The sequence below is a fragment of the Cnephaeus nilssonii genome (genome assembly GCF_951640355.1).
Source record: "Cnephaeus nilssonii genome assembly, chromosome: 21".
NCBI classification, from domain to species: domain Eukaryota; kingdom Metazoa; phylum Chordata; class Mammalia; order Chiroptera; family Vespertilionidae; genus Cnephaeus; species Cnephaeus nilssonii.
Window position 1 is genome coordinate 29,387,531 of NC_137092.1, and position 12,458 is coordinate 29,399,988.

The 12,458-nt window shown below is 39.6% G+C and overlaps 1 protein-coding gene across 2 annotated transcripts in view; it reads left to right on the forward strand.

Annotated features, from left to right (window-relative positions):
- The window catches only part of NSL1 (NSL1 component of MIS12 kinetochore complex), a 41,323-nt gene that overhangs the window by 2,241 nt on the left and 26,624 nt on the right, over nt 1-12,458 (forward strand). For both annotated transcript variants that reach the window (XM_079761927.1, XM_079761926.1), the window contains exons 2-4: nt 1,788-1,866; nt 6,049-6,179; nt 8,216-8,270. In XM_079761927.1, coding sequence (XP_079618053.1) covers nt 1,788-1,866; nt 6,049-6,179; nt 8,216-8,270 — 265 coding nt within the window. The remainder of the gene's footprint in view (nt 1-1,787; nt 1,867-6,048; nt 6,180-8,215; nt 8,271-12,458) is intronic.

A 12,458-nucleotide genomic window follows, 5' to 3' on the forward strand; every position in this document is an offset into this window, starting at 1 on the left:
GAGGGGTCCTTAGCACTGCTGCGGAGGTGGGAGAGGCCCCCACTGCTGCACTCGCCCGCTGTGAGCCCGGCTTCTGGCTGAGCAGCGCTCCTTCTGTGGGAGCGCACTGACCACCAGGGGGCAGCTCCTGCATTGAGCGTCTGCCCCCTGGTGGTCACTGTGCAACTGGTCATTCAGCCATTTGGTTGATTTGCGTATTAGGATTTCACTTCTAGCAATGTATCCTAACCTAAAGGACTATTCTCATCCTATATAATAAAACCCTAATATGCAAATCGACCGAACAGCTGAACGACTGGTCACTATGATGCACACTGACCACCAGGGGACAGATGCTCAACACAGGAGCAGGCCCCAGGCCAGCCAAGGTGGGTGCCAGCGGGGCCCCCCGATTGCCCTGCCGGTCGCCCCACAGATCGGCTCTGATTGCCAGCCAGGCCTGGAAACCCTACCCATGCATCAATTTCGTGCACTGGGCCTCTAGTTGTTAGATAATAGGGAATGTGTATTCAGAATTTTAGTGGTGCTTCCAAATTCCTTTAATCTTTTATTTTTTGTTAATCCTCACCCTAGGTTATTTTTTACCATTGAAAAAGAGTGGAAGGAGGCGGGAGGGGGGGCAAGAAAGAGAGAGAAACATCGATGTGAGAGAAACACATTGATTGGTTGCCTCCTGCACGTGCCCCGAACAGGGCTGGGGAGTGAATTGAACCCCTGACCCTTAAGTTTGCAGGCTGACACTGTAACCATTGAACAACACCAGCCAGGGCAGTCCTTTATTTTTTAATGTATTAACATTTAAAAAAATAATTCTTTATTGTTGAAAGTATTACATATGTCCCTTTCTTCCTCCCCACCCTCACCCCCTCCACCCCTGTCCCAGGTCTTCAGCACCCTATTATCTGTGTTCATGGTTATGCATATATGCATACAAGGCCTTTGGTTGATTACCTCCCACCCACCAACCCTCCCTGCCTTCCCCTACAAAAAAATAGACTAGTACTGTGAATACCCATATATCCATCACCAAATTTAACAGTTATCAAAAATTTGTTACTTCCTATTTTCACACAAATTCAAGATGTCATGTGATTTCATCCTACATACTTCAGTATACATCTCTAAAAAATACAGTCCTTTATAAAGCAGACATAATTTCACTTTCTTTTAAGCATATATGTTTTTCTTCTTGTTAACAATGACGTTCATTCACAGTATGTGTAGACACTCTTGAGATTCAACCGAGCCCAAATTTGTTAGCTTTTATTTTTTTTAATTTCATTTAAGAAGTATATGTTTTTGTTTGAAAGACTATTCTAAAATTTTGGATTGAATTATCTCATAGGTAGTTTAATGGCTATCAGTGAAAATGTAGGTAGAATTAATTGCAATGGGATCTTCATTGAAAATAGTATACTAATAGGCTAGTCTGCTACTTTTTAAATATTCTCTTTCACAAATCTGAAATTATGCCCTGGCAGGCATGGCTCAGTGGTTAGAGTGTTGGCCTGCACGCCAAAGGTCGAAGGTTTGATTCCAGTCAAGGGTGGCACGTACCTGGGTTGCAGGTGTGGTCCCCGCCCCCGGTTGGGGCAAGTTGGGAGGCAACCAATCCATGTGTCTCTCTCACATCAATGTTTCTTTCTCTTCCCACTCACTCTAGAAATCAATGGAAAAAATATCCTCGGTGAGGATTAACAAAAAACAAACAAATTATCTTGCCAAAATGTTTAAATTCAGTATTTGAAGTTATTTTTAGTGACATTACTGTTGTGAATTTATTGCAGACTTTTGAATCTGCTGTGCAAGAGAATGTCAGCATTAATGGGCAGGCATGGCAAGAAGCTTCAGATGATTGTTTCAGGGGTAAGTGATTTCACTTTCTCCTTCGGTTGCTAATTTCTGAGTTATTTTTGTAGCTATTTTATTTTGAATCCTCATTTTCAGTGTTACTTCTCTTTAAAATGTATTTTACTGGGAGGGGGGAGAGAAAACTAATCTAGAAGACTATTGAAGTTATAATCTGAGGAAAACAACATAGTAGGTACCTTGATCTTTATATTTCTGTCTGGCACTCTCAACGAGACTTTCATCTGATCAATCTTTAAAAGTACCCTTGTCAGTAGTTTATTGGAAAATATTGTGGAACTATCCCCAGATGAAGAAACAGGCCCAGAGAATTCCTATGATTAATACCTTATGAATCAAGTTGTAATTTTACAAGTGATTCTTAGACAGTGAAATACCCTTAAGAATGTGAAGTTAAACTATAGGAATTCTATGTCAAGTATGAGATCAATATATAGAGAAACCTCCTTAAAAAGACAGAATATTTCCTGGTCCAAAGCAGACTTGATTGTACCCTAACTAATGTTATTGACATATCTAAAGAAATCAGTTTTTGGTAGAAAGAAAATGTTCAGTGTAGGAGAAAAAAAAAATTCAGTAGAAAAATAATGATCAGTGTGGAAAAAGAAGCACAATTCTTCAGCAATGTCCTGAAGAAGTGGGCCAGCGTGTTTTGTCTGTCCCCATAGTGGTATTATAGAGATCTGATCAGCATAGTTTAATACCACTTTTTACTGTTCTGATTACTCAGATACCTTTGAGCTGATTCCAAACCCATCAGATAACCCTCTGTGGTTGTAATTTTTCTTCTCAACATTGAGATAATACTTTGCCCAGAAGACTTTACTGTCTAATGCTTGGGATTATTACAGGGATAGGCAAAAGTAAGTTTACAGTTGTAATACAAACAAATAATCCTACCTAATAATAGAGCAATATGCAAATTGACCGCATCTTAGCTACGCCTAAGCCACGCCCACCAACCAAGCCACGCCCACCAGCCAATCTGGAGCAAATATGCAAATAAACCCAACCAAGATGGCTACAGCCACTGAGAGCGGGAGGGAGGCTTGGGTTTCCGCGGTAACAAACGAAGCCATCCTGTTGCCGGCCTAAGCCTCCACTCAAGGCTACAAAGTTTCAATTATAGAAGGTGAATTAACTCCAACAGAAATCGCTGTTGGCCGAGGAGCGAGCAGCAGGCTTGGCTTTGCTCCAGGCTACAAAGTTTCAATTGTAGAAGGTAAATAAATTCCAGATACCAGGGCCTCCTCTTGGGTCGCCAGGGGGCATGGCCGGCCTGCAAACCACCACAGGACCCTCGCTCAGGCCGCCCCATGCCCCAAGGGAACCCCCACCCTTCAGAGCAAACCAGTCAGCCCCCACCCATGCATCAGGCCTCTATCCTATCTAATAAAAGAGTAATATGCAGATTGATCATCACTGCAACACACAATATAGCTGCCCCCATGTGGTCAAAGATCCTGCCCCCATGTGGACACAAGATGGCCACCACAAGATGGCCAGCAGGGGATGGCAGTTGGGAGGCACCAGGCCTGCAAGGGAGGGCAGTTGAAGGCGATAAACCCTGCAGGGGAGGGCAGTTAGGGGTGACTAGGCCGGCAGAGGAGGGAAGTTGGGGGCAAACAGGCTGGCTGGGGGAGCAGTTAGGCATCAATCAGGCTGGCAGCAGAGTGGTTAGGGGGTGATCAGGCTGGCAGGCAGAAGCAGTTAGGGACAATCAGGAAGGCAGGCAGGTGATCAGTTGGGAGCCAGCAGTCCTGGATTGTGAGAGGGATGTCCAACTGCCCGTTTAGGCCCGATCCGGGATCCCAGATTGGAGAGGGTGCAGGCTGGGCTAAGGGACACACCCCCCCCCCTGTGCACAAATTTCGTGCACCGGGCCTCTAGTATAATAATAAATAATAATACATGAATAAACTGTTTCGTGCACTCACAACTATAAACCTACTTTTGCACATCCCTGTGTAGTAGTTATCTCCTCAGAGTTACCAAATTGTACTTTCTGGTTTACGTATTAAGACATTAAAAACAGTAACACTGGATTTTTCAAATATTATTAGAGTGATTGTAGGGAAGAGGGAGTGTATCAGAACCATCTACAAGTTCAAGCTATACAGCCTTTACAGTGTCTTTATCTGACTCTTTTTCTCTAAGGTCATTTTGGAATTGCTTTATTGATTGGCAAAGACTGCCTTTAGCAATAGAATTAATCAGTTTATAGATTAGCACATATATTTCCTGACAGGTTGGTAACCTGGGTGGAGTATGTATATCTTTGTCTCCTTTCCCCCTCATAACTGTGAGGGAAAATAGTTATAACCCTTGTACTTTTTTTTCATGGGCACTTGATAAATGTCAGCCACTATGCCAAATGTCAGGAGATAGATGCAAGGACATGGTCCTTACCATTTAGCAACTCATCATTAATGGAAGGAAATGGACAAGGAATCACTATACTCTTTGGGAAGTGGGAGTAGACATAACAGAGTAGGTTATTAAATGCATGTAATAAATGAGAATGTGCTAGACAGAAAGGAAGTAGGAAGGACATTTCAAGTAGAGGAAACAGCATGTGCAAAGGCACAAAGGAGTGCTATGTTTTGAAAATGTCAGAAGTGAATTGGGAAAACTAATGGCAGATATGGTCAGAAAGGTAAGTTGGGGCCAGATCACAGAGAGCCCTCTAGGATGTGCTCAAGAATTTCTACTTTACCTTGTAGGTAATGGGGAACTGGTGAAGGCTTTTAAAATAGAACTTACACGAAAGCTAACTGCTCGCTCTGTGTGGGGATGAATTGGAGAAGGGAAAAATTCAAGGCGGGCGGACCTCAGGGAGGTTATTGCAGTAGTACAGCATAATACCGTGAAGATCTGCCCCATGACTGGGAAAGGAGAGAAAGAAAAAGGTGCAAGAGATGTTCAGCAGGTAGAATTAATATGATTTGTATCTGATCCTGATACATAGAAGCAATAAGTAAGCTTCACAAGGGCAGAGGTTTTTGTCTATTTTATTGTATAAATGAGTGAACAAACAAATGAGCAAATGAATGAATATGGGAATATACGTATAAGTGAAAGCAACTTCTTTTCTGCCCCTTAACTACCCTGAGTGGATTTGATTTCAGGACGATTGACCAGGCACATTTAAAAATTAAAATGTAAGTTCCTTGAGAGCAGGGACTATATATTTTTTTTCTCATTACTATGTTTTCAATACTTAGCTTGACATACAGTAGGCACCCACTAAATATTTGTTAAATTAATGACTCTTCCCTGCTCAAATTGTTTATACATTTCACTTTTATAGCTTTATCATTAGGTGGCGCTAAGAAACCATTTTCTTTCCTACATAGATTAGCTGGGAGACTTGATATTTTTTTGTGTGAAATAGTACATTCTTCCTTTCAGGTTACTGATTGAACTTTTCAAATGGAAAAATTAAAATTTAGGGAAGGCTGCTCATTTAAATGACTTTTTAAAGTAAGAAATGACCGTATCTCTTTTAATACTCTTCAAAATAAGTAATTTAGTTGGACTTAATATTTGTTACATACGTGAAAGGCCATACTGCACCTCAGTTATCTCTACCAATATGTAAATATATGCTGATATATATCAGCAGTGTCTAAAAATGTTTCCAAGAAATATGTATGGTACTTCTCACTAATGAAGCTTTGACACAGCGGAACACAAGCTATAAGACCAGTTAAGCTGACGGCCTTTAGTGTTTAATAAAACTTTTAAAAAATTTACTGATTTTAGAGAGAAAGGAAGGGAAAGAGAGAAACATTGATTCTTTTCTCCACGCATTTATATATTCATTGGTTGCTTCTTGTATGTGCCTTGACCTGAGATCAAACTGCAACCTTGGCATATTGGGATGATGCTCTAACCAACTGAGCTAACTGGCCAGGGCCTCTTTCCTCTCTATAACTGTAAGAGTATTAAAATAGAAGTTAGTATTTAATATTTTTTAAAAAATAGGTTTCTCTGATTAATCAATTGTTCAATATATGAATGAATCAATCACCAAAGTGAGGGTATCCACTAACTTGCCATATTTGTTTTCCTTAATTATTTTGTGTTTTCTAAATTTAGCTTAATTACATTACATTCTATGTAGAATATAAACAATTGTTTTAAGGAATTTTTTGATATGTTTTTTTCTTTAAATAGATTCTGATATCAAAGAACTTGAAGATCATTTTGATGAAATCATAGTAGACTTAGCCACGAAACGTAAGCAGTATCCCAGAAAGATCCTTGAATGTGTCATAAAAATTATAAAAGCAAAACAAGAAATTCTGGTAAGATGATTTATCTTTAAAATAGTCAAGTTTATGTTATGTCTCTTTTACTACAATACAAAATTAAACTATAGAATTCGTGTAGAGATAAATGACCTTTTTATTTTTATTTTTCTTTCTTTAATTACTACTGTTTTTGTCTCTTGAAGACTTTTTTCTGTTCTAACATACTAACATAGACTTTGAAGATGGAATATTGACAATGACTTTATAATTCTGATACCAGGAAGGAAAAAGAAAAAGATAATTTTATTTTTTAAGGCTTTTCTTTCTATTTGTCATTTGCGTTTAGCATATTATTTGTATATGAGTTCATATTTTGTAAATTCATGGCGAAGACTGAGTACCTTTTCAAAATACTGAAATTTGCTTTATGAATTGTGTGTAATTTGTTTAGCTCCCAAAGTCATGATGGGTCAAGAGTAGTTTTGCTGGGGAGTGGCTTTGGCCTCTGCAGCTAGAAATAACATGTTGCTTTACATTGTGATATACTGTTTGCCCTTAGTTTTTAAAATTAACATACTTTACATATAAATCTTTTGATTACTTTCCTTTCAGAAATTATTTTAGACAGTAAAGGCAATATTTTAGTCATTCTATGAGAAAAAAATAATTATAAGCAGAATTTTTTCTTTTTTCTTCTGTAGAACTTCTTCTTCAAAGAAATACCCTGCTTTATTCCCCACCCCCTTTTTAAGGTTTTCTTAGGAAAGACATTCAAAATGTGTCTTTCCTATTAACTACCCCTCCTTCCCTGAAAAAAAAACAACCTAGTAATCAGTATTGCATAAAGGAAAGAAAGTTGGCAGGCCTAGATGAGGTACTGCTGTAGAAGTTTAAAAGTGATGCAAAACGGATGGGGGGAAGATACTAAAGACAGCTTCTTTTTTTTTATTTTAATTTTTTAAATTATTTTAAAGAGAGGACATAGAGTCGACTTTTTAAAAAATATATATTTTTATTGATTTCACTGAGGAAGGCAGAGGGAGAGAGAGAGAGACATCAATGATGAGAGAGAATCATTGATCGGCTGCCTCTTGCACTCCCCCACTGGGGATCGAGCCCGCAATCCTGGCATGTGCCCTTGACCGGAATTGAACCCAGGATCCTTCAGTCCGCAGGCCGATGCTCTATCCACCGAGCCAAACCAGCTAGGGCAAGACAGCTTCTTTTTTAAAATTTATTTTTTATTTTAATTTATTATTTTTTTATTTTCAAGAAAAATGACTTTAAAGTATAATGTTACATCCAATAAACATTAATATTCAAGAAAAAAAGATTTAAATATAATAATATTACCAAAACTGTACTGACATAGCATAATATCACAAAAGTTGTAGGAAATATTAAAAATCTGCAAATAACAGGATTACTTCTATTCTAAGACAGCTTCTTTTCTCTCTTGCTCAATCTCTCCACCACCACCCCCAGCCCTCAGCCCCCAAGACAGCTTTTTAAAAAACCTTTTTGGCTCTTGCTAGCTTTGGACAAGAGTAAGGAGGAAGATTTTCCTCTTTCTTTTTGCCTGAATTGTGGATCCTGTTCCTGTAATTCTGCTACTGTAGTCTTAGTGTATCACAGGATGTATACTGTAGGCTTTAATGTGCTGACATGGCAGTGGCAGCCACTTTTAAAAACAGTTTCTGTGGGAATATGAGTTCTGAGTTTCAAACCCTTCCTTGTCTTAAAGTGAACTTTTGAAAAACAGTTCACTCATAATTTGGAGACTACCTACTACTTGAAACACAAAATTTAGTCTCTGTGCCTTTAATTTGCTTGATTGCTTTTCTTAAATTTTTTATGGTGTAATTTCTTAGTGTATGCAGTAGGTGGCAATACTGTGAAAGGTATAGTTCAGACTTAGATTTGATCTTTTCTTCTTTTCCTCTCCCTTTCCTACAGATTGCAGGATTTCATTTTGGGGGGCAAAAGAATGGTACTACTAATAGTATATTTGCTTACATTAGCTGAAGAACATGTTTATATGAGGCATGAAGTGGTGAAATTAAATCTGTTTTAATTTATATTATGTTTAGAAGGAATATCACCCTGTTGTACACCCAGTGGACCTAAAATATGATCCTGATCCAGGTGAGTCTGTTCATTTGTGGTAAAATCAGCTTGTAACTTTTATGGGTTCCTGATACTCATTTAAAGGTGTCAGCATCAAGGGCTGATGCTGTAACTCACTATCAGCCAGCCATGTTTAGCTCTTTACTAAGGATATGAGAAGTTGCTCTAAACCTACTGACTCAGAATCTCTAGGAGTAGGACACAGAAATCTGGGCTTTATAAAGCTTTCTCCTGACCTAGACTATTATAACAGCTTTCCATTCTCTAACTTTTATTATAATACTCTCCCATCTCTAACTTTGCACTACGGCCAGAATTATACTATTGAAGTACTCATGGTGTCACTTCCCAGTGTCACCTTCATTGGTTTTTTCATCCTTTACAAAATAAAATCCACTAAAAATACAATGTTGAACTTAAGAGATGTATACACTTGTTACACCTTTCAACTCAATTCTGTTTCCATTTAGATCCATCCTCTAAAAGAGAGAAATCAAATTGATACAAAGTTATGTAAATGCAGAAACAAGTGGCATTGCTAAAAATGTGGGATCATTACATTTTTAAGTGGCTCCATTCTCACATTTAAAAATTTGTAACAATTTTTCTAAGAAACCTTTTGGAATTTACTTTTGGCATGCAAAAGTACTGCTTCTGAGCTATTAAAAAAATTGTTAAGACCTGATTTATTTGCAAGGGATAGTTATACATATGGCTTTGAGGACCTTACCTTTGTTGAATTCTGAGCTACCAGAAAGGTGTCCTTGCTCTCCCCAAATCCCCCAAGTTAATGGAATAAATTACGAAGGGAAAATACAAGCATAAAGATACTCTGAAAGTGCTTAAAATCACAGCATTCACTGTGTTTGAAATAAAAATTGACCTAGACTTAATGCTTAGTTGTCATGGTTCACCAAAAAGGGATAGTTGCCAAATGCAGTGGTTGAAATATACTTGTTTTGGTTTTGAGCAACATAAAAATAAGAATCGAAACTTGTGGTATCATAATATACTCAAGTATTATGACTTTTTAGACACAGTTAATTCCCTCTAAAGAAACTTGGTGACCTTTTTATCTTAGGAAGGAAAACAGATTTGCTTTAATGATCCCTTAAACATCTACATGATTTTATTCCTACCATTCCATTAATGTAGTATTAGAAAAATCTCTGTATCATATGATTCTGACTTCAAAAGTAAGCAAAAGAATAATCAGAGTCTATCTTCTGGATAAATTTTGAGGAGATTTGGTCATTATACATTTTCATAATGTTTATAAGTTTAGAATAGCATCAGCTCTTTAAGCACAGCAAAATTAGCTTGCAGTTGTATTAGCTTGCTGTACACCCTTGGACAAGTCATTTCAAGCATTAGTTTCCTTATGATAAGGGACCTAATGCTTTCTGTGTGAATACCAACTCTAACTAAATATTACAGAAATGTTCCTACCTACTTATTTGAGGTCATTTATGAATTACATGAGATAAAGGGCTCTGTATAACTAAGATACATGAATAGTAATTGGTAAGGAGATGCTATGTAATAATAACCCTATTATAAATTTTATCCCATTTACAGTGGTTTGCCTTTTAATATTGCATAGCTTATAATGCATCTAGCTGGTAAAATCATACAAAATTAATTAAAATGGCTTAATGTGAAAAATAAATTTATATGGAACATAAAAATTAAATAAGCTGCATGATAAAACTTATTGGGACTTCTTGAAAGTTTCTTTTTGTTATTAGACTATTAAGTGATATCAAATGTTTTTGAAAGCTGATACTTTTAAAAAAGGTGGTCTGGTTTTCAAAACAATATAGTCTTCCCTCGGTAACTGGGAGGATTGGTTCCAGGACCTCCCACAGATAGAAAAATCCACAGATGCGTAAATCCTTTTCATAATCTACTCACATCCTTCTGTATAATTTAATTATCTCTAAATTACTTATATCTAATACAATGTAAGTGCTTTGTAAATAATTGTTATACTATATTGCTTAGGGAGTAATGAGAAAAAAAGTTCATACAGACACAATTATCACAGGCCTAACTACATCGTACATGTCAGCAACAATGCAACTTTTTTTTCTCTCCCAAATATTTTCAATCCATGCTGGTTGAATCCATGGATGTAGAATCCCAGATACAGAGGACCAACTGAATATAGGCAGTGTACACTGTGTAACATTGATTTGGCATAGTTATGTTAGGAACTTTAGGGAATACAGAGGTAAGGTAAAGTACACAGATGCTCCCCATAAAGAGCTTATGTCTGAGTGGAAGAAATAGGAGATGAACTTAAAACAGGATTCTATCATGTCCTCTAACTGGTTCCTTTCCCAGTTTTCTTCCTCGGATAAAATGGCACCTTCATGTACACTTTGCTTTAGCCACAGTTAACCTTGAGTTTTTCCTCTTTTGAGCTCCTCATATCCAGTCTATCAATAAGTTCCACAAATTATTCCATGGAAATAGAATTTTACTTGAATCTACTTCATCTCATTATTATCACCTCGAGTCTCGGTCACCATTACTGTAGCCAGGATTTCTACACATGCTTTCTAGAAGGGCTTCCTGTTTCACTCTTGCTCTCTTCCATTTCATTGTGTAGACATCAGGCACGATTGATTTTTAAAAAATTATTTAAAATATATCAAACAGAAAATATGGAGTACAACATAATGTCATCTTTGTACCTACCACTCATACTTTAGGGCTATTCACATTTTGCCAAGCTTGCTTCCGACCTTTACAGGAGCTAAAAGGTATGGATATAGTGGAAACTTTCTTTGTAGCCCTCCACAATCCCATTCCACCCCTCTTCAGAAGTAACCACTGTCCTCAAGCTGAGTGGATCTTTTGTATTCATGCTCTCATAAGACAGTTTGTAAACATAGAGGTTATTTGTTTTTTTCGAAGAGTGGATAAGATTCATCCATAAAATTGTTTAAGCCTAGGGTGCTTGTCTGTGGAGGTGATATTTGACTTAACCGATTTAGTATAGTTTTCTACTTTTTTTTGTTCATAGAAATATTAATTGTGTATATACTTGGGATATTCTTTTGAAATTTTCTGTATTCATTCAATGATGTTTTGGACAAAGATGGGGAGTTTGTGAACTTCAAGTCAACTTGACTAGAAGTCTAAGATACTTTAAAAAACACAAATCAGCTTTCATTCTCTGCTTAAAATCCTAAAAGCTTCCAATTTTAAAATCCTATCTAATAAAGAGGTAATATGCATATTGACTGTCACTCCAACACACAAGATGACTGCCCCCATGTGGTCAAAGATGGCCACCCCCATGTGGGCATAAGATGGCCACCTCAAGATGGCCAGCAGGGGAGGGCAGCTGGGGGGGGACCAGGCCTACAGGGGAGAACAGTTGCGGGTGACAAGGCTAGCAGGGGAGGGCAGTAGGGAGGGATCAGGTGTGCAGGGGAGGGCAGTTGGGGGAACCAGGCCTGCAAGGGAAGGCAGTTGGGGTGACCAGGCCTGCAGAGGAGGGCATGGGGGGGGTGGGGGCCAGGCCAGCAGGGGAGGCCAGTTGGAGGTGACCAGGCCAACAGGGGAGGGCAGTTAGGGGTGACCAGGCCTGCAGGGGAGGGCAGTTGGGGGGACCAGGCCTGCAGGGAAGGGCAGTTGGGGCCAGGCCAGGAGGAGAGGGCAGTTGGGGGGACCAAGCCTGCAGGGGAGGGTAGTTGGGGGGGACCAGGCCTACGTGGGAGGGCAGTTGGGGAGACCAGGCCTGCAGGGGAGGGCAGTTGGGGGGACCAGGCCTGCAGGGAAGGGCAGTTGGGGGGGCCAGGCCAGGAGGAGAGGGCAGTTGGGGGGACCAAGCCTGCAGGGGAGGGTAGTTGGGGGGGACCAGGCCTACGTGGGAGGGCAGTTGGGGAGACCAGGCCTGCAGGGGAGGGCAGTTGGGGGTGACCAGGCCAACAGGGGAGGGTAATTACTGGCGACCAGGCTGGCAAGGGAGGGCAGTTAGGGGTGACCAGGCCAGCAGGGGAGGGCAGTTGGGGGCGACCATGACTGCAGGGGAGGGCAGTTAGGGGCAATCGGGCTGGCAGGGGAGCAGTTAGGCATCGATCAGGCTGGCAGGGGAGTGGTTAGGGGGTGATCAGGCTGGCAGGCAGAAGCGGTTAGGGGCAATCAGGCAGGCAGGCAGGCGAGCGGTTGGGAGCCAGCAGTCCTGGATTGTGA